The 24,043-nt window shown below is 35.6% G+C and overlaps 1 protein-coding gene across 1 annotated transcript in view; it reads left to right on the forward strand.

Moving 5' to 3' along the window:
* Positions 1-24,043, forward strand: part of ddx10 (DEAD (Asp-Glu-Ala-Asp) box polypeptide 10) — a 51,229-nt gene that overhangs the window by 6,800 nt on the left and 20,386 nt on the right. Inside the window, exons 8-16 of the mRNA XM_001922185.8 lie at positions 56-218; positions 679-763; positions 5,082-5,183; positions 5,782-5,869; positions 6,118-6,206; positions 8,351-8,729; positions 13,191-13,310; positions 15,107-15,274; positions 20,910-20,966. Of these exons, the coding sequence (XP_001922220.1) occupies positions 56-218; positions 679-763; positions 5,082-5,183; positions 5,782-5,869; positions 6,118-6,206; positions 8,351-8,729; positions 13,191-13,310; positions 15,107-15,274; positions 20,910-20,966 (1,251 nt within the window). The remainder of the gene's footprint in view (positions 1-55; positions 219-678; positions 764-5,081; positions 5,184-5,781; positions 5,870-6,117; positions 6,207-8,350; positions 8,730-13,190; positions 13,311-15,106; positions 15,275-20,909; positions 20,967-24,043) is intronic.

Here is a 24,043-nt window from a genome sequence, read left to right on the forward strand (position 1 = left end):
ATTTTTGTATCAGTGCAATAATGCTAAATTGTTGCTATTATTCCTGTGTGTGCAGGTTCAGTATCTGTTTCGGATCTTCTGTCGCTTGCGTCCGGGTATTTCCGTGCTTGCTTTGCATGGCAAACAGCAACAGATGAAAAGGGTGGAGGTGTACAATGACTTTGTCCGCAAGACCTCTGCAGTCCTCTTTGCCACAGATATCGCTGCCAGAGGACTTGGTAATGCAAATTTGTTTTGTGAACATCTGTCTGTGTTGACTTCGAAAAGCTATATCTAGTGCTATCAATTTAATGAATACATTGAGTTTAAGTCTTAGCTGTTGTTTGTTAATGCTTGAAAATATTATATTAATTACTGAGCATGCCCTGCAAGTGTGATTGATAGCTGTGATTGAACACGTTTTGGGCCAGATTTACTAAACTGGGAAAATTATTGCGGGACTAGAATCTCTGACTTCTGCAGACCTTAAAAATGCAATATTATCAGCCTTTCATGCTATTTCATTTCATGCTATTTCAGCTATACCTTTCCACTGTTTGAATTTAGTACATCCTGTTTTTTTTTTATTTGACCAAAAAATAAATAAGTCTTTGCATTGAAGAAATAAGTTTTTGCATTGAAATTTCCATAATATACAAAGAGATTTTAACTCTTTAAGTTTTTGTGTTGTGGTTTTAGACTTTCCTGCTGTAAACTGGGTGCTTCAGTTTGACTGTCCTGAAGATGCAAACACATATATTCACAGAGTTGGCAGAACAGCAAGGTAACACTTATACACATTATTATTGGGGTGCAATGGTACACATATCCTTAATTAATAATGTTCATGTTGGCACAACAAATGAACTGAAACAGTTCTCTGTTGTTTTAACTGCTACATGTGCATAACACCATCTGAAGCTTCTTGTTTAAACATTTTCGTTTGTTTAAATCGTTGTTAGGATATACTGTTTCAGTTGATGCATGAATCAAACTTCACTAGACGTTGCTCAGCACATTCAATAATTGCAAGAAGTTTTGTGTATTAATACTTTAAATAAGAAGCAAAGTCTTTTGAAATCTGTCCATTTCATATAAAATTTTAACTTTAAAGATGCAGTAGGTGATCTTACACAATGCTAACAGCTTAGCATAAATCTCTGAATCACAATCACAGCTCGTGAATACACGAGCATGCACACCTTAAAGATCCCAGAACCCTCTTTCATGTGTTAAAAGTGACTAGTGCTTGTCCGGCGGCATGCAGGAATTACACTCATTACTAAGCCAAACTAACATGCTATTTCAGAGTGAATATTCAGAGTAGCATGGTAAACAATATAAGGAAAGTGTCACAGGTTGTCATTGTTCAAAACTGAACCAATGTGATGTGAATATAAAACCATCTTCACCTCAGTAAAGCTGGCTAGGCTGAATAGCGCTATGTATTCGTGTTTTGTTGTTAAACTAAGTAAAATCTACATTATCAATGCTTTAAAAGGTCTCTTATGAAACCGAAAATAGTCAGATCAGTCTTTCATCGGAAGATTTTAGTGGCTGACCAACACTTCTGTGAAGATATAACCCATTTGTTACAACAACATCTAACGTAAAATCAGCTTTGCGTAAAGCTAAAATAGTTGTAAAAACAGAACATTACCTGTCTAAAAGAAATTCTTCCGCCATGGTGTCCACCTTTCTCGAGCGTGCAAGGTAACTCCATGATTGAGGTTTTTAAAAAGTTTTCATTCACCATGTTTTTACCGATCGCACACAAATGTCAAATGTCGGTCTGACTCTATTTAATTGGATGAACATTTTTTAGGGTAACATCAGAAAAACTGCTTGTCATGCCATTCATTGTGCACTCCACAATGTTTGCCATAGAGAAATGTTCTCTAGAGAAGATTTGCTAAATATCTTTCTCAAATATTTGCGCCATGTTAGCCTGTATGTTCATTTTGTTAAATTTGAGTCCTAGCTGCTATAATTGCATTTGGGGGGATGCCTAGGTGAGATACACAGTGACCTAGGTGCCTCCACCGCTGAATAAAACTAATTTTTAATATACTGAAAGATGGTTAACTCATCAAACCGAATTGTAAAAAAAAAAATCTGTTACTTTGCTTTAACACCAGATGGCAGATCTGCTCCTCATCAGTTTCACATACCTAAAACATTCGAAAACAACGTTGACATTATAATTATTACTCATAAATAAAATCTAATTAAGTCACCACACAGATATGCCAAGCTCATGATGGATTAACAGCAGCTCAGATATTGAGTTGTGCCATTTTTGGACTCTGGCTTGACTTGTTTCAGTCTCACCTTGAGGGCGAGTATTAAGCACTGCAGTCTCACTATAGAAACCTGTCAAATTTCTCAGCGCTTACAGCAAGACGCCACACACCTGCCGTCCGCCCAGCTGCCAGCCTCGCTCTCTTCTTTCTGCGCTCCGCTTGTCTTTTCAGCGTGGAATCGATATCCTCAGTAACTCCCCTTCATAGATCACCACCCTCAGCAGAAATCTCAGGAGTTTCACACCAACATGGTAGAGCTGAGCTTTTAAAGAGAGACAGAGGTCTGTACTGCAGCAGACCACATGCTGTGACCTTAAAGCTACAGTTCACATAACTTACGTTTGTCAATATATATATATATATATATATATATATATATATATATATATATATATTATACATAGTTAGAATTATTAGCCCCCCTGTATATTTTTCCCCATTTTCAGCATGTTTCTAAACACTGTATTTATAGTGACCTGCACTAATATTGTTAAATATGAGTAAAGAAGGCTGTTAAACATGTCTTATTTTTTAAACTTTGACCTTTCGCTTAATATAAAATAATTTCATTAAAGGACACCTATTTTACTCCGTTTTCAAGATGTAAGATAAGATTTTAGTGTTTCCAGAATGTGTCTGTAAAGTATCAGCTCAAAATACCCGTCAGAGATCTGCCCATTTTGGTGTCTAAGGACAATGTAGCTGTTTTTGTAACCTGTGGCTTTAAATCCAAATGAGCTGCATCTCCTCTACCACTGCTCCCGACGTGTGTGTCTGCTACTCATTATGCGTTGTCAGATAAACAGCAGTCAGTGATGGAGACGGACACAGATAAAACTGAAATAAGATCATTATCTCATTATCTCAGTTTGCAAAAAAATGTTGCCGTGGAGACATGGCACCTGTCAATCTAAATGTTAATGTAATCAATTTAGTGGGCGAGGAAAACTGCACTTCTATGTCACGTTGTGGTGGACCTCAAAATCACTGTGACTTGGATCCTATTTTAATGATCGGGATTAATGTCGTATTTTAAAGAAAAGAGACTTCTTGTTTTTTTTTTTATCACTCCAATATGACAGTGGACACACTGTACCTACACGTAGTTCTGTCTAAACAGCTTACAAAAGTTGATTTTCATCATAGGTGCCCTTTTAAAATATATAAATATTTGTACACCACTTATTATCACTGCTATTAATTCAAATGAGCTTGTTTTGAAGTATATTCTTGTTGATATTTTTCATTATTAGCACCAATGGGTGACTAGGAATTGGAAATTTTTCAACCATGATATCCCGTATCACATTTAACACATAGGCAAAGCTTAATCATTCATTACAATGTGTAAAACCAAAAAACAGAGCTGTGTTCGAGCTTTTTGAGCTTCACAGAATATGAAGTGGCTATAGGAAATTTGAATAAATACAATTATCAGTGCAGAAATTAAGAAGTTGTAGTGTTGCAGCTGGTTTTACAAATCAGCCTGAAAGAGGATGTGTGTTTGTTTTTCCCAACACTCTTGTTAGAAAGACAAATCTACTGGCCATAAAAACATCCAAGAATCTCAGCTGGAGAATAGTAAAATTTATCTCAGTCAAGAGGTCGGTAAGTCTTCTGGACCACAATCCGGCATCACCAACATGACTACAATTGTTTGAGAGAGTCTCAAGTAAAAAATGCCTCATTAGGGCTGTGCAATATTGAAAAAAAAATTGATATGCTATAACGTGCTAAGTGAAGTCTATTTCTAAACTAATTTTGATAGGATTACGTGCTTATGATTGAGCACAACTGGTCATGCATTATCCAGTTCATGATTCACTAATTCACGAAGGCACTATAAATGCACTAAGTTCCATATCACAGCCACCTTCGTTTTGAAGAATCCCCCTTCCACCCCTAATCCTCCTCCTCCTTTTCTAGATGGGTGGTACGGTGGCCCACCAGACGTTTCTGTGCGGAGTTTACATGATCTCCCGATGCTCACGTGGGTTTCCCCCCGGTTTCCTCCCGCCGTTCAAAAACACGCAACTTAAGTTAATTGACTAATCCAAATTGGTATTGTAGACGTGCTCCTAGTAAGTAGCAATATCTTAAAACAACCCCTCTCTGTCTATTATTTAATGTTAATTCTGGGACAAAAAAAGCATTGCTGTAACCTCTGAAATTGAACAGCCATGTTTTACTATTGCAGAAAACAAATTTAACATAGTAAACAAACATAAATATATAATCACTACTTTGCTCCATTGGTATAGTTTTATCAACCTGAAAGCATCAAGAACACTCAGAAAAAGGCAACAAAAAACAAACATTTGAGAAACGTTGTTGCTGTTTTATTGCTTTTTTAACTATTGCCTTACTTGCATGATCATATTTCACCATTTATACTAAAATCCTTGCAGATTTCCAGACAAGAAAACCAGCATGTCCACTCTGCTTGTTTTCAGAGATGTCGGTTCTCATGTAGTTGCATTGCCTGATGTGCTGAGAAGTCTTTCAAATGATGTGCTAATGGCAGACAGTCATACCAAGATACTTTTGTATTAATTTGCTCATTTATTGCATAGTATTGCTATATGTACACCTAAATTTGCACATTTGCAATATTTTGATCATTTCAATATATTGTGCAGCCCCAAGCTTCTTCATTTTTTTTTCTATGATAAAATGTTGAGTTCAAAGGATCAAATAATTAAGACATTTGTTCAAACCTGCCTTTGCTCATTTATTTCAAGGGTGGCAATATTAGTGGAGGTCACTCTACAAACTTGCATTTTCTCTGTTTCTCTGCAGGTATAAAGAGGGAGGCGAGGCTCTTCTTGTCCTGTTGCCTTCAGAAGAGAAAGGCATGATTTCACAACTTCAAGAGAAAAAAGTTCCCATTAATAAAATCCAGTGAGTGCATCTCTCCTTTACCACACTCAGTCAGTAGCATTGAGCTTTGAAACTAATGTGTTGTCAGTGCTTTAGTGTAATCATATGACCGTATGAATGTTCTCTGATAAATGGAGGAAACCATGTGCATGCTGAGAATGACAGACGACATGTGATTATTATGATCATTGATTTCTGCTGTGCGAAAGTCACAGTCTCCACATGCCTTTTTTTGTGCTTGCTGTTAGTCAGTCTCACTATATTTACAGAAATACCACAATAATTTGGATTCTTAACTGTTTACATATTACATTATTAGACTTATTTCTCTGAAGCAAATCAAATCGTATATTAAGCAGTCGTTTTTGTAATCTTATGTGATTAAAATCTTTTAAAAAGCAGAAGGTAATGATTTTACATTATACCTATGTGTGTTTGTTATTGCATAAAATAATCTAAAATTATGCAATATATAATACTTTTAATACAAAACAATTATTACATTTTTAAACTATTATTATTATTATTATTATTATTAATGTGATCCTGATCCAATCACAAATGTATCTGACACAATTTACACCATTAATAGTGTCTTAATAGTGTCTTTCTTCTGCAGGGTGAACCCAGAAAAGTTGATGTCTGTTCAGCAGAAGTTGGAGGCCTTCCTGGCGCAGGAAAAAGAGCAGAAAGAGCGAGCACAGAGGGTAAGACTCATCTCAGACGCTGAAGCCTAACGTTATACTGTAGAGCTGTGCTTTTAGGATAATCTGATTGTCTGCCTCGCGCTCCAGTCTGAGCTTCACAAGGCTCATTATAGAGAGAAGAACAGCGTGAAATGTAATCGGGCAAATTGCTGCCACGAAACGCCTGCTTGTGCACTCTCACTAATGTGTTTGTCAGGGATAAGTTTTCCGATTTTTATCCTCCATAATGCATCTTCTCTTTTCTCCAGTGTTTTGTGTCCTACCTCCGCTCCGTCTATCTGATGAAGAACAAAGATGTCTTTGATGTGTTACAGCTCAAACTCCCTGAATATGCCATGTGAGTGGATGCTGCCCAGTGCCAGCAGTCTTCTGTGTCTTCTGTGTCTTCTGTGTGTTTGTGTGTGTGCGTGCGTGCGTGTGTGCACTTGTATGTGTGTGTGTCTGTGTGTATGGCACTTTGATTGCACTCAGGGGGACTTAAAACAATGTGTGATTGTTACGCAATTAAATCCTTGCGAAGAAAACTTCACCGTCTGTTTTGAAAGCAGAGACTGTTTAATTTCATTTTTTTTTCAATATGAATGGTAGTTTTGTGGGTAGGACTTTATTTTACAGTGCCATTTTACATGTAAATGCTGTAATAATAACTAGTTAGTTACTGTCATCAAGTGATTTTATACAAGCCAGTAATTTCCTTAGGTAAATACACATACTGTAAAATAAACTGCAACAATACCTACCCACCTTATGTTTACAAATTGCCAAAAATAACTTTAGTAAGTAAAACAAAAATAATACTTACCATTATTTGTTGAACAGTCATATTTGAAGTATTTTAACAGTTGCTTATATTAACAGAATACACACTCACTGGGCAATTTATTAGGTACGCCTGTCCAATTGCTTGTACTGCAAATTTCTAATTAGCCAATCACATGGCATCAACTCAATGCATTTAGGCATGTAGATCAGAAGGGGGAAGAAAGTTGACTTAAGTGACTTTGGACATGGCATTGTTGTTGTTGCAAGACGGGCTGGTCTGAGTATTTTAAAAACTGCTCATCTACTGGGATTTTTACGCACAACCATAACTAGGGTTTACAGAGAATAGTCTAAAAAAGAGAAAATATCCAGTAAGCGGCAGTTCTGTGGGCACATGTGTCTTGTTGACGTCGGAGGTCAGAAGAGAATGGCCAGACTGGTTCGAGCTGATAGAAAGGCATCAGTAACTCAAATTACCACTCGTTACAACTGAGGTCAGCAGAAGAGCATCTCTGAACACAAAACATGTCCAACCTTGAGGCAGATGGGCTACAGCAGCAGAAGACCACACCAGGTACCATTCCTGTTAGCTAAGAACAGGAAACAGAGACTACATTTCGCACAAGCTCACCAAATTTGGACAATAAAAGATTGGAAAAATGTTGCCTGGTCTGATGAGTCTCGATTTCTGCTGCAACATTCGAATGGTAGGGTCAGAATTTGGCATCAACAATATGAAAGCATGTCTCCATCCTGCCTTGTATCAATGGTTCAGGCTTGTGGTGGTGGTGGTGTAATGGTGTGGGGGACATTTTTTTTGGCACACTTTTGGGCCCATTAGTACCAATTGAGCATCTTGTGAACACCACAGCCTACCTGAGTATTGTTGCTGACCATGTCCATCTCTTTATGACCACAGTGTACCCATCTTCTGATGGCTACTTAAAGGTTTCTTGAACATGACGTTGAGTTCACTGTACTCAAATGACCTCAAATTTATCTCAGTCTAATAGAGCAACTTTTGGATGTGGTGGCACAGGAAATTCGCATCATGGGTAGGCAGCCGACAAGTCTGCAGCAACAGCGTGGTGATATCATGTCAATATGAACCAAAATCTCTGAGGAATTTTCCAGTACCTTGTTGAGTCCATGCCACAAAAGATTGAGGCAGTTCTGAAGGTGAAAGGGGGTCCAACCCAGTTCTAGTAAGGTGTACCTAATAAAGTGGCCGTGTGTGTGGTTTCATGCATATGTGTGTTTTCAGGAGTCATATCAGTAACCATATCTGAAGTTTTTTTCAATCCTACTTTACTTTAGGTGGCCTTAACTAATATGTACTTGCACTGAAGTTAATCATTTGTTACAATCTACTTATCGTGTCAATGCATGCTTTAACATTGTGCTTATGATTAAGTACCTGCATGTAAGTACATTTGTAATTAATTTCTGTAGTTACATTTGTAATTACACTGTTAACCATCCTTTATAACCCACCCTCACCATCAAACCTCTCCCTAAACATATCTACCCATATCCCTCCTCGAGAGCACAAGAAGTGTTTTGAAATACATTTAGAATACAGTAAGTGTATTGTATACATTTTTAGATTCAAGTACATGGTGGTTAAGGCCACCTAATATAAACTGGGATTAAAAAAATCATAAAACAAGTGTGAAGTGCTTGTTTTTCTATGGTTTAAGCTGACTTGTGTTATTACAGGTCTCTGGGTTTGGCGGTGGCACCACGGGTCCGTTTCCTCCTAAAGGCCCAGCAGCAGAGAAGAACAGCAGCACAGGACGACAGCAGCACTGCAGGACACCAGTCTGAAGATGAGCTGCAGAGTTTCACAGCTCAACTCCAACAACAGAAGACCAAATCTGAGCCCTCACAGTCTGAAGAAGAGGAAGATGATGATGACGATGATGATGAAGGTGATGATGATGATGAAGATATTAAGGACCAGGATTCATTAAAGCCTCTTTCTCTACTCTGTGGCTTTAATGAAGAGGATGATGATGATGACCAGAGAGAAGCAGACCTGCTGACAGTCAAGTGTAAAGATGTGTTCAATGTCAAAGAAGAGATCAAGGATGAGGAGGTAAATAAACAACACATCTGGTGTCGTTATGGTTAATCAACTGTTCACACTTTGAGCACACAGCCATTAGAAGCATATAGCTTGCATTTCATTACATAGGAAATGTCATGGATGCTTTATTTTATTGCACCTGCTAGCAATGAGTGTGACTGAAAGAGATAACAAATCATTCAAAGGAAATATTCACACACATTTGACGATGAAATAGAGCAGTGGTTCTCAAACTGGTACATGTACCTCCTTCTAGTGGTACGCGGAGGATTCAAATATGTCATGTACGTGCTACATATATTTAAAAATGTATCAAAATGATTTGTATATGAATATGACGACATATAACCTATATTTATGAGGTCCAGGCAACATTTTCAGGTGTTGATGAATAGGCTACTATATGTTAATACATTTAAGTACAGCAGTTTTCTTTTTACTTTTGGTAGTAACCTACCATTTTTCACTTTTAAAAGCACATTCTATTATTTATTTATTTTTTTACATATAAGCACAGTACAGTCTTAACGTTCAGACTATGTATAATGTTTTAAGTGGCTGACAATAATAAATATACTTAATAATAGTAGTTGTTCTGCCATGTTTTTGAACTGTGCAGAGCTGTAATTGCTTAATTTGATCTACTACACTATTGTATTTCAATACTGCTCATTAATTTGGTATCTGGAGAGACAATGTTTTTTCTGAGGTGATACTTGATGAAAAAAGTTTGAGAACCACTGAAATAGAGGAAACGTTCTAATTTGGAGAGCAGAATCATCTCAATACAACTTAAACTTGTTTTAAACATTAGCATTCTTGCATTTGCATCTTTTGTAATGCAGGATGGAGATCATAAAGGGAACATAAGCTGCCTTTTTTTTGTACTGATGTACACATATAATATCAAGCTTAACATTAGTACATCAACATTGAAAGGTGATAGGCTACTTTCTGTTCTGTTTTGATAGGCGTGCTGTAGGGGATTTTATACATGACACTTTCAGTAATCTTAAATACTCTTTTAAACATCTCTGCTTATGTGCCCCCTTGCATTGTGATTCAGGAGGGCGTCTGCACTTTGCACACACAGCATGTAGTTTCAGCAGGCCTGCAGATACCAGTATGTGCTGAATTATATAACACTTCTTTCAATACGCCTTTGAGACACAGTTAGCATGACTCTTGTGCAGACCTGGCAGGTTTATGAGAGACGCGGACCTGTGAGTCATGCCAACAGTGCCTGATTTGTCTTGAGGCTCCACAATCAAATACTGCAATAAAGTTTCAATCGTTAATGTTAGTTCATGTATTTGCTAACTTGAACTAATAAAAAAGTATACTTGTACAACATTTATTATAGTTATATATAGTTCAACATTATTAAAATCCAAATTCATGAGTTCAAATTAACTAACAATTAGCAATTTTTATAATCTAACTTCAACAAAGATGTATAAATTCTGTAATAAATGTATTGTTCATTGTTCGTTAATGTTAGTAAATTCATTAACATGAATATATTAATGTTTGGGGTGACGCAGTGGCGCAGTAGGTAGTGCTGTCGCTTCACAGCAAGAAGGTCACTGGCTTGCTGGTTTGAGCCTCGGCTCAGTTGGCGTTTCTGTGTGGAGTTTGCATGGTCTCCCTGCGTTTGCATAGGTTTCCTCTGGTTGCTCCGATTTCCCCCACAGTCTAAAGACATGCGGTACAGGTGAGTTGGGTAGGCTACATTGTCTGTAGTGTATGTGTGTGAATGAGTGTGTATGGATGTTTCCCAGTGTTGGGTTGCAGCTGGAAGGGCATCCGCTGCATAAAAACGTGCTGGATAAGTTGGCGGTTCATTCCTCTGTGGCGACCCCGGATTAATGAAGGGAATAAGCTGACGAATGAATGAATGAATATTAATGTTTATAAACTTTAGATTAATATAAATTCCATACAAAAGTGTGTTCATATAGTTGTATTATTATTATTTATTAGCAAAAAGTTCAGTAAGTTTTTTAAGATAAGGTGTTTTTAGTTCAGCAAGACTACTGTTATAAAGCATTGCTATTTAAAGTAAATGTCGAGGCTGGTCACTACCAGGATGGGAGACCACCTGGGAAAACTAGGTTGCTGCTGAAAGAGATGCTATTGAGGCCATCAGAGGGTGCTTACCCTTTGGTCTGTCTGGGTCCTAGTGCTTGGTTAGTTAGTGCCACGGTGATTTGACAGGGACATTATACTTTTAGGTGCTGTTTACACTTGGTATGAAAGGCATAGTTCACCCATAAATAAAAAATACATCACCATTTACTCTCCCTCGTGTTGCTTTAAGCCTTTATGTTTACCCTGTTGAACACATAAGAAGATATTGAGAAAAATGCTGGTTTATGGCACCCAATGACTTCCACTTACAATTAGATCAGCGAAAACACATTTAATACCAGAGGTGAACAGATCCTTAGTGAGCACATCCTTCAGATGTGAAGTTGCCCTGAATCTCTGTTGCCATAAAAAAAAAAACCAGGATGTCCCCTGAAATGGTTGATGACCTGGTGCAGAATAGCTGTTATCCGGATAGATGTGAGTTTGAGCAGATTTTCATCTTTAAATGTGTAAAGTACTTTGAGTGCTTAGAAAAATGCTACATAAATTTGATAAGTTATTTAGTGTTATTATTTGATTCAGTTGACAAAAGGAAATAAAATACAGGTAACAAAATTATTACTAGTTAAGTGTTCGTTAATGCATTAAATAACATTAACAGTGAGAAACACCTGCATTTGTTACAAAGATTATTGTAACATATTTTGAAAAGTGTTATTAACTAAGACATTAACCGCACTTAGGATTATAATTTTTTTTGCAAAAATTTTAAGGACCTGTTTAGATATTTTAATGTTAGTAGCTAATGTTAACAAATGGAGTACTATTATGAGGTGTTATTGAACAACAGGCCTATAAAGAACCTGATAAATAATAAAGTGGGCTCTTTATAGTGGGCTATCTTAGGGGCTGTATTTTACCAATATAGGTGCAAAGTCTAAAGCACATGGTGCAAAAGTATTAAGGGCATGTCCGAATCCACTTTTGCTATTTTAAGGATGAAAAATTACACTTTGTGCCTTGACGCATGGTCTAACAGGGTTGTGCTTATTCTCTTAATGAGTTATGTGTGTTTTTTGAGCATAACGTGCATTAAATTAATCAGAGTCTTATCTCCCATTCCCTTTAAGAGTTATTTGCGTCGTGCCATGGCGCATTTGCCATTTACATGGTGGCCTTTGTAAGTAGAAAAACTGAACGCTTTACTAGCAAGAAAACAATTAAACAAACCATCTGCAGCGCAAGGATTCAGAATGAGCCTCCTCCATTCGGCCTCTTTACTTTCTCTTTACTTAACTTTTACTCTACTCCTTTACATTCGTGAAGTAAGGCAACTGTGTTGTACATGCTCCACTGAAGACTTCCATTAGCCTACATATTTATTTTCCTTTGTTAAGTTCAAAGATTTGTTTCAAAACTATTTCTAAATTCAGTTTTAATTTCCAGCAAATTAATAAATGAACAATAATAATGAAGTGTGGTCAATAAACGTAGTTATATCCAAACACACGTCATGTTCTCATGCCCTATATGGTGATGCATATATCTCCAAAACCCCATGAATGAAGGCATGGAGGCAGTGTTTTTTATATTTATGTAGAAAATAGTAGTTTTTGTAATATTTTAATCCTTTAATTTGTTTTCATTTGTAAAGATATTTGTGTATTGCTGTACATCCTGTGTGTAATAAGCAATGTGTAAGCGTTTGGACTGCATATGCCCATAACTAACACGCTCTCTGCTGGACTTTAGACTAGCTTATTGCTGGTCAATGGCGGGGTCTGTTTCAGTTCCTCAAAATAGCAACAAGCCAACAATGCGCCTTCCACACCTCCTTTTTAGACCAAATGGATTTGCTATTTGATCAATGTGGCGCAAATTGTGAAAATAAGGGTTGCGCTGGTCTAAAAAAAAATAATAAAAAATCGCGCTAAACACGTCTTGCGTACTATTGTGCCAGGTGTATGATACTGCCCTAGGTTTTACTTAACTAGGTTGCCAGTTTGTCATATTTTTATGTGTTTATGTTGAAGACTATTAAGGTGAGATTGGCAGCACACAGCTGTTGAAGTGCAGATGAGCAGCTACTCTTTTTCAAGTTTGTAGAGTATTCAAGTGGAAAGTGTTCTTTCTCAAGATCTGAACCTTTTCACAACTTATCAGCACTCAGCTGTAATGACTGTAAAGAAGAAAGTAATAACGGGGAGTTGTGTTGTGTGTTTCCGTGTCCTGGATAAATGAAGGGATTGAATGAACTGTTCAGAGCTCCTTTATGAATTCTCTCTGTGCAGTGTGTTTAATCTTGGCCCCTGGGGAGTTAAAAATGACAGCTTCTGTGATTACGACTGGTTATGTAAAACACTCTTTCTCCTCCTTTAGGACGCAGATGCTGATGCCAAGAATAGGAAACAAAAAGAGTCCAAGTTCAAAGATGCCAAGAAAATACAGAAGAGAAACCTCAAGGTTAACACCAAGAAGGTCTTCACTGAAGACGGAAAGGTTTGTATTATCAGATCTTAACCATTACTAGCATTCATTTAATGGTAACTAAACATTATGAATAATCTGTTAGGCATTAGCAAATAGCGAATTAATTATTTGTTAATCATTAACTCTACATTAATAGAGGTTAATAAGCAGTTTTAACTGCAAATGCTTTATCTTTGACTTGTAAATACATTAGAGCTGCATCGATATTAATAATATGTGTAGAGCTACTGGTTTCTATAAATAATTATTTTCTATATGAATCTATTCTTATAATAATTCTGATGTTAAATTATTATGTTTGAGATATATGCTTGCAATCTGTCATATTAGATGATTTTATTCACTGGTAAAATCAGACATTTGTCATTATCAGACTATATTAAACAATATATAGGCTAGAGTAGTTATACTGACTCTGTAAACATTTATTTTCATGCACAACTGTGGGTTCGCTATGAAAGAAAGCACATATCAAATGCTTGCCGTAATCATAACTCTAAAATGCGATATGATCATTTAAATGAAGTGCACACTATCGGTTTCATTTTGACTGCTAAGTTCTTGTTCATACTTCACGCGCGGCTCACAAACGATCACTCTGTGCCACAAACTGAATATTATTTACAACTGTATTACCTGTTACTCATAACATATGCAGGTTCTGTTCACTAAAGTAGACACGCGCATCTATCATTAAGTAGAGCGCGCGACCGCCCTCTCTGTGATAACAGCTCATGTCACGTGTGATTTCCCGGCCGCGAAAACATCATTATATGAAGACAGAAATGTTTAGGTGAATTATACCTTATAAATACAGTATGTGACTCATTCAACATCATTTGGAGGTGTCAATGTCACTGAGCAACGTGTATGAAACAATGAAAAGACTTCCCTCTTCCCTCCTGAACTTGAAAATATGATTGGCAGAATCATAGAAATGCTGGATTAAGATCGTCTAGGGGGTCGAATCGAGATCGCGATCTTTTGCTTATGACTTTGCTTGGCTTATGCTTATTTACTTTGACAGCATGTTTTAAAACATTGATTACACTTTCAGGGTGATTAATCACTAATAGCATAATTTAACACAATGTTGCATGTTTTAACACTTTTCTAACATTGTTTGTCATGATTTAGCCCAATTACATGTTTTAGCACATTGCTAGTGTGTAGCATAGTGTATTACTGCTCACTGGTTACAACATATTGCTGGCATGTTTTTTTGTTTGATTTAACACTGTTGGCTAGTAGTAACACTATAGCCTAGTTATAACTATGTTAAAGCATTATTTGCATGTTTTAGCACTGTTAAACATGTTCAAACATTGCTAGCGCAAATTCTAGCCTGATTTTTTTGACAGCATTTTAAAACAGTATATTATACATTTTTCTAGCAGAATTCTCACTAGTAGAGTGACATGGCATGATGCTGCATTTATGCTTTAGCACATTGCTGTGTATTTGTCATACATATTGTTAAATACTTATAAAACATACTGTTCTTCTTTTACATTTCTAGCATTTCTAGTGTGATTTAACACAGTTACCATGACTTGGCACACTACAGGATGTTTTACAATTTTACTTAAATATTTCTACACTGTTAAAGTGTTTTACATCACAGTTTGCTTGTTTAATACATTGCTAACTTTACTTTATCCTATTATTAGCATGTTTTAATAAAATATGTAGCTTGTTTTAACACATTGCTTAAAGTTTAGATATATTAGAGTCTGGAATTAGTCTTGGTGTTTACATATTTTTTAAACAAAGAATTGTTCATGAACTGTGATGGATGTGTGCAGGTGGTGCAGCAGTGGCCTCCTCTGCAAAGGACTGTGGTACCAGATGAAGAGGATGATGATGATGTGATGACTGGCATCAATGTAGAAGCAGCCAAAGAGCGGCTCCGCAGAGAAGACCAGGCGTTCGACAAGATGGAGTACCGTCGTAAAATCAAGGAAAAACACAGGGTGAGGCTGATGAGCGTTCCTTCATATTTTTTATCCTCCTGGTTCATGCCAAGTCCATGCAGCTCCTCCTTTAATAAAATGATACAAAGAAGCCTTTTGATTGATTGTGTTCAGCTCCAGGTACTCTGATTAAAGTAATATACAAGGAGCTGAGGGCGATGGGCAATGGAAAGACACTCTGGCCCTATGGCTGGAGCTCTTGCAGGTTTAGGCAGATCGAAATATCTGAGATGCCTGTGCAGGCGGCCTGGCTTCAAGCTTCAGGCATCCGTGCATGAGATTGGGCTTCTGACTTATTACTTTAGATCTTGTACTGTAGTATTGGACAAGACTTTAAAGGATTGCTCTCCGGCAAAAAAACTGCATGATTACCAGTTTAGAGTGTTTTCTTGTTGAGAGGCAAATAAGGTGAAGTACATCTTGAGTTTGTCTGATGCAGAATTATTTCTTTTGGAGATCGATTACTGGGAGTGTGTAGCTCAATGAGAAGCATGGAAAAATTGGGATCTATTTCTATAACTGGATGTGGTGTAGATGAGCACTATGTTCTTTAGACACACTTTTATGGTCCATTCCCATTACAGTTAGAGCCTAAAGTTAGTTTTTATTTGATTTTAGTTGTTATGCACTTTTATTCAAGTAAAAAGTGGATAGAAGATATGAACCGATGAAGCTCAATTACTCAGCATCTTTGTTTACTACTTAGCCACGTTTAGAAAACTTGTCTAATTCAATTTTAAAAATCATTATTAAATAAAATGTTATAGTGAAATGTAAAATACAAGCAATTATTATATAATTATGTTTATTATAATTATTAGATAATAAAATGATTTATAAAGAAATGTTGCGTAAAAATATTCAAGCATAAAGGGATAATCTTAAAATTTTACTTCCATATTTTAAAAAGTTTTAAAAACTTATTTTAAAAAAACTATTTCCAAAAAAAAAACATTTGATATGTTTCTAAAAATACAATTGCATGAATTTGATCAAAATGATTTTTTTTTTAACCAGTTAATGATTACTAAACTTTAACCATTTAAATAAGGTCTAGAAAAATGATTTGCTTATTTTACCAAAATAAAAAATATGATCATGCTTTTTGATCATTATGGATTTTTAATTATTTAATTAGGACAGTAATGTCTGACTTTTCTTAGACAAAAGTTTTAGCAATTAACAGAAAAAATGTACAGTATTGAATATAAAGTCATCCATACATCTCTGCAATGACTCAAATAACTTGTTAATAAAGTCATCTAGGATGGCAAAGAAAGCGTTCTTGTAGGACTCCCAGAGTTCATCAAGACTCTTTGGATTCATCTTCAATGCCCCCTTCTTCATCTTACCCCAGACGTGCTCAATAATCTTCATATCTGGTGACTGGGCTGGCCAATCCTGGAGCACCTTGACGTTTGCTTTCAGGACCTTTGATGTGGAGGCTGAAGTATGAGAAGGAGCGCTATCCTGCTGAAAAATGTGCCCTCTTCTGTGGACTAATTCTTGTGAGAATCTTGAGTCCATGCAGTCTACCTTCTGCCACTTTTCCAAATGATCAACTAGAAGTCAAGTAATTATTTGTTGCTTTTATAATTGAGATCGACGACAAGACTTTTGTCAGGCAGTGTATTGGCAAACTCCTATGCAGGTCATGCTCTGTTCTATTATGTTATGGACATTTTCCCTAATCAATACCATTGCTGTAGGCTTTTTCAAATCGAAGATTATATTTCACTTAAAATATATATAAAGTGGTGGAATTAAGACTATTTGGATACTTCACTGTCAGTCCAAACGTTTGGTCCATCATGTGTCTTATGTTTTATTTTTTTTTATTTTTTTTATTTTTTTTTGTGTAAAGAGAGTTACTGTCCCTGTTAACCCAGGATAGTAATTTGACATATTTCTCTTCTCAGCCAACTGAAGCTTCAGCAAAAACATGCTGGTGCCAGTCTCTCCTAGCAGTTTCTCCTGCCAGTTCTGTCAAGTAGTAACATCCAGACTGACATACAGTGAAAGCTATTTTTTTCTTCTTTCATTTCTCTCTGATAGATACAAGGCAGAAAGCATTGTCTGGTGTCTGCGAAAGTTCCTGTGAAAAGCCTAACCATCCTAATCCATTTAGATTTTGTATTTTGTGCTGTCAGAGACTTTGAGAGGCAGCTCCTCCGTAATCCATCAGATACGTGCAGATGCTCATTAATCAGACACGCTGCTGCCTATGTCTTTCACTTTCTCTCATGGAATCTTTCTTATTCCAGCACAGCAGCATTTAAAGCTCAACCCTGAGAAAGGTGAAGACTAACATCAGGGATGACATAAAATTTATTTATTTATTTTTTCATTTAAAACAGCTGATGTATTTTTGCTGCATTTACTGTATGTGTGCCAAGTCAGCCACTTTATGGGATCCAGTTGTATCAGTAAAATGTAACTACTTTTAAAGGTAGGCTTTGTATTGAGACTTTAAAAGATAGACTTAAAAGGCCTTAAAATGTCCTAAATTCACTGAAAAATTCTGTTGTAGTAATAAATTGAACAGGACATTTCTCTATCCAAGTAAAGCTAACAAATTATATATATATATATATATATATATATATATATATATATATATATATATATATATATAATTGTATTATATCTATCTATCTCTATATATATATCTATCTATCTATCTATCTATCTATCTATCTATCTATCTATATATATATATATATATATATATATATATATATATATATATATATATATAAAATTGTATTATATCTCTCTCTCTCTCTCTCTCTCTCTCTCTCTCTCTCTCTCTCTCTCTCTATATATATATATATATATATATATATATATATATATATATATAAATGTATGTATGTATGTATATCTATGTTTGTATAATTTTATTTTTATTTTTTTGCAAAGAAATACAGCAAATTCTACTCATTTAAACCTATAAACCAAAAACAGTTACACAATTACTCATCTAAAAAAATATTTTTTTTAATGTTTTCTAGATAGAATAGGTTTGACTGCTGTTAAGTGAGTCGAAGCTGAAAAAAGCAGGATTTAACCACTGCATTTATCTGTTTATCAAATCTCAAGCCATCATCAAAGATAACTAATTTTTTTCACCCGAGGCGTTACAGAAAAGCTTGATTTACCAAGATGTACTGTTCATGTCCTTAAAGAATTTGATGGGCTGAACACATTATTACTCTCACTAACTATGCAACTGTGAATTTTTCTAATGAATTTGTTTTTTAATAGATCCACTGTGTTCTTGTGGATCTGTGGGAGCATGCTAAACTATTTATAGAGTTTATGGTGTAAGACATCAATAGTGCTTTAGGAGTGAGCTTTTTTTTGCTGAGTGTGTTTTTGTGCTGGTACTTTGACTGCTTTAGGCTTGTCGAAGATAAATAAATTTGACACTTAAAGGGGTAGTTTACCAAAATCTATGAAATTTCTGAGATCATTTGCTCACTTTTTATTTATTTCAGATCTGTTTGATTTTCTTTCTTTTGTTGAACAAAAAAGAAGAAATTTTGAAGAATGTTGTAAACCTGTAACCATTGACTTTCATAGTTTTTCCTGCTATGAAATTTAAAGAGCCCCTATTATGGGTTTTTTAAAAATTACCTTCCATGCAGTGTGTAACAGCTCTAAGTGAAGTGAAATATCCAGCTAAGGCTTAAATCTGAAGATGCACTGTGTTTAAAACTATTGATTATAAAAGAGTCGACTCTGTGTTTTAAATAAATCATCTGGGTAACAAATCGGGGATCCTGGTTGAATCAAGTCACGTAGACGCTGTGCTCTGAAGTGTGAGAGAAAATTTATTCTTATTTTCCCTACCCAAAGATGAGGCTGTGAAGAGTCAGTGGTTGAAGTTTATTTTTGTAAAAATACCTCAGCATTAAAGCCCCAGCCTTGTGCTGTGTTCTTGTCATTTTTCTGACGAGTGCTTCAGCAATCTACACGCTTACAACAGGGCATTTGTCGGCCGTTTGTTAAGGGAGGATCAGAAAAGACTATATTCAACTTTATCAAAGCTTGACTGGAACTTTACAGTACGCAGTTGATGGATCAGTTTCTTCCTCCATTTCACAAGTGTATGCAAGTGTGATTAAAATGGTTGCCTCCTTGTTTTCTCTAGCATGCAAATGATGTATTTAATTGTGTTTTGTTGCTTATAACTGCTTGTACTGTATCTGGTTAACCCTTTATAATTCTCCTATCGCGTCTAAAAACACGTTAAAAAAGTGACACACGCTGCTTTGTCATCATGGTCACCGTCACCGAAATGTATAAACTTTACTTATGGCTAAGAAGAGAGCAATATGCTGGTGTTAAACTGCATTTCTTCAATGCACTTCTGCACTGGGTACACAGATTCTCTCTGCATTCTGACTACTGCAAAATCATTGATAAGCTGTGGTGGGCATTTCTTTCTGTCTCACTCTGAATGCAGTCGACCAATCACATCAGTCTGGGTTAGCATTAGCATCGTGCTAAGGAGGGGTTTGGGAACAAATTAATCTCTAAACAAATCATATGGGAGTTGTGGGATAATTAAGTAAAAACAAATGTCTATTATAAGACAATGAAAGTGTTTTTTGAACTAACATGGATATTAAACTGTTGTTGGAAACCCCCAAAACCAAAATAAGACATTATTCAATGCATAATAGGGACTCTTGGTTGGTCACAAGTTCTCAGTTTTCTTCAAAATTTCTTCTTTTGTGTTCAACAAAATAAAGAAACTCAAAAAGGTTTGGATTAACTTGAGGGAGAGTAAATTATTTTAATTTTAATTTTTGGGTGAATTATTCATGTAAAGTACTTGTAAGTGTTAACATGCCCTGGTCTTAAAGAATTAAAATTCTGAATTAATTAAAATTCTGTTATTGATTACTCACCCTTGGAGATATCCTGTCAATGTCGTTTAAATGTATAAAATAACAGCAATAATTTTGTATAATTTTAAACAAACAGGTCAAATGTTTCCTAATTTTCCTGATTACATTTTTATTTCTAAAAGCAACAAAGAATGTGTCAAAAACAGGCATTTATTCTTAAATCTGTCAGTATGATCATATAATAACAGTGATCTAACTAATGATCTTCATCTTAATAAAAGTGGTAACTTGAAAATTCCATCCAGTATATTAAACCACATTTGATGGCACTGACTTTACCTCTGTGCTGCTGATGTTTGTTCAATGACGTTTCCAAGTGAACTGATGGATCTCTTACCACATTTAGCATCATTTGACATTTGGAAAGTAATGAAAAGCCAATGAAATGCACTTGACATTGGTTTTATCACGCTCTCAGCTCACTGATTTCCATTCAGCCTGCAGCCTCCTCATAATTCCTGTCTCCCAGACATCTTTGAGTCACTCGTAATGTGTATAGTTGTGTCTGGCAGTCTAGACGCCCTTCATATTGAAAAGTGTGACAAACATCACCAATTCATTCTCTCTCCAGAAGAAATGCAGAGCTTTAAAGTAAAAATGTAATCCCCCCTATGAGTTTATGTAATAATTTCGAACCCTTGCTCTTTGACATTTTTATGTGATTGCACAGTGACCAAATCTAAGTCTGTTTTTTCTCTCTCTCATGTTTTAAACAGGAGAAAAGACTGAAGGAGAAAGCAGCTCGAAGAGAGGCGAGCAAACAGCATAAAGAGGTACGCAGCTCAAAGTCATCTCTATGGTTGTAACATGTAGCAGGATGGTAAAGTGCCCCATTATGCTTTTTCAGATATTACTGTTTATGCAGTGTGTATCTGCGTGTGCCAAGATTCAAGGATCAAAGTGCACAATTAATTTTAGCCAAAATAAGAACAGATTCACAACTGCCATAACTGAACAAACCTGCTTGGATCAATCACTGTACCATTAAGGAAAGTGGTGTAATGGATCACAAATCTCATGGTTCGGATCACATTATGGATTTTTAGTCATGGATCGGACCGATTTTTTTGGATCAGCCAAAAAGAGGAGGAGACAAATGTAATTTGCTTTCCTTTTATTACAAAACAGCACTGCAAGACACTTTTAGTTTTGATAAACAAAACTTAGAACCTGTAGTTTCATTACAAACAAAATAAAGAAATAATCAGCTGAATATAAATAAATTGTAAAATATTTAGTAGTGAAAAATTCCCTGTTAAACGCTAAATGTAGAAATCTAACATTGTAATTTGTACAACCCATATTTGTTTTAGACTCATTTTCAATAAATGATTCAGTTATTCATTCATAAAACTTCATTTTCTATTGGTAGAGGAATATGTTTTTGAAGAATATGTTTTTGATGGCTGGCACCCATTGGTTAAATAATGTAATTGCTGCCTACTTTTATTTTTAAATGTTGTTAAATGCATATGATGGTGATTTTAGTCTTTATCTTAAACATTAATGGTTTTATCTAAACTATAAACTGTTATTTCAGTACTTCTGTGTTATTTGACTGTTTGTAACTTCATAACTAACTCAAAAGACTAAAGACTCAATCACTTTCTTGAGTTTTGCTTTTTTCAAACAGATTTGAATTTTGCGATTTGAAGGATTAATTAGCATATGCAAATCACCATCAATTAGCATTTGTTGCATGGGAGTTGAGATCCCAAATTTAATGATTAATCGTGCAGCTTACACTGAATGCATTAATGCATTAATGCTAGACAATTAGTGATAGAAAATACCTTTAATGAAACCCACCACATCCTAAATAGCCCACCACAACTTTTTCCGTCATCATTATATTTTACTGTAAAGCCTAAATACTTTCATAGATGTAATTTGAATGACGCAAGAGGTGATCTCTTTGCGATTGTTACAAATTTAGGATTTATCTACAAGTAAAAAAAAATGTATTAATCCGTGGGGCATATGTGTTCCGAACCATGGGTTGTGATCCGTATGAATCTCAGATCAACCGTGATCCGTTACACCCCTGATTAAGAAAATAAGAAAATGTTGACATGCTGAAACTGCTGAATCTTAGAGATAGAACTTAAACATTGTGGCACAGACTTCCTTTTTTTATGCTGTGAGTGTTGAGCAGTGCGTCTCATCTGGAGGGTTGTGACCCAAAACTGAGTTTTTATGATGCATGACTTGCAATGCATACAATGATTTTAAAAGTCATAACTGTTATATCAGACATGGACACATTCTCCTAAATGCCATTTCAGACAGAATCCTGGAGTTGTTTAATTTAAGCTGGGAGATATGAAGAAAGTAGCAAAACATGTAGTTTCAGTTTCAGGATGCTAAATTCGAAACGGTAATTTAATGTCATTTATTCACTGTAAATCCTAGCGCTCACGTTTTTTATGCAACCTCGCTGCACACGTAACCTGAATGTTTACAAACTGGTAATTCATCTATACCATCAAAACCTGATGCTACATGTATGATAGAGTGTTAGTGTAGTGTAGGATGTACGAGTCAAATTTGCCAGGTAAAAACACAAATATACTCTGTGTGTAAAATAATGTGTCTGACATGATAATCATGCTAGTCATGTTCCTTTTAAATAACAAAAACAAAAATGCTGTGCTCACAATGCACTCTTCAATTGCATGCACAAATACGGAGGCACACACTGTATATCACATTATAAATACAGAGCAAAATAAATTAATCAAAATAAATCAGCATTCAACTGTGCTGGCTCATACCACTTTAATATTTTTAGTCGATAAACAAAAACTAGTTTGGGACGGATATTTAATGTTAAGCCATCATTAGTTATATTTGTTGAATTTATGTATATCCCTTTAACTGCCCCACCAAGAAAAAAAAAATTTTTGGATTGCATTTTTTAACTCCTAATGTCGCTAGTTAACACACTTAATGCATCAATGCAAAACACATCCCATAATTTCTAAAATATCAACCTCTACCAAATGGTGGATATGTCGGTTTATGATAAAAGTACCAGAATTAATACATATACTTTGAAAAAATGGAAAATATGAAGTGTAGGACCAATTTATTTAAAAATTATTTAAAATAAAACAATTTTGAATACTAAATCTTCTTTATGTTTTGAAGTATGGCAAACAATATTTCTCATTCTCATTTAACATGTTTTTTTGTTTGATTGTTTTTTTACAATAAAACTAAAATCAACTGTACAGTAGTAGTGTAACAGGATTATGTTTGTTCGTTATTTTGTTTTTTGTTTTCTATTATTTTTTACCAACAATGCTGTGTAGTATAAACTATTGTTTAACAGTCATTATCTAATACAGTCAAAATATGGTCAACCCCTTGGTAGAGTTGACAGTTAAAGGGATATGTTAAGTAAAATAGGGTGTTTTACATGGAAAAAAATGAGTCGGTTTAATGACCATAGGATAAGGTGGTTCCATCGCCAAAACAGTGGAAAACTACTGTACCACAGTAGAGAACTCTGCATCAAGCTAGAGAGTATTTGCTTATTTAGGTAGGTAGGCAGTAGGTAGTGCTGTCACTTCACAGCAAGACGGTCACTGGTTTGAGCCTCGGCTGGGTCAGTTGGCGTTTCTGTGTGGAGTTTGCATGTTCTCCCTGTGTTCGCTTGGGTTTCCTCTGGGTGCTCCGGTTTCCCCCACAGTCCAAAGACATGCGGTGCAGGTGAATTGGGTAAGCTAAATTGTCCGTAGTGTATGAGTGTGTATAGATGTTTCCCAGATATGGATTGCAGCTGGAAGGGCATCCGCTGCATGAAAACATATGCTGGATAAGTTAGCGGTTCATTCTGCTGTGGCAA

Source organism: Danio rerio, chromosome 21 (assembly GCF_049306965.1).
Source record: "Danio rerio strain Tuebingen ecotype United States chromosome 21, GRCz12tu, whole genome shotgun sequence".
Classification (NCBI taxonomy): Eukaryota; Metazoa; Chordata; class Actinopteri; order Cypriniformes; family Danionidae; genus Danio; species Danio rerio.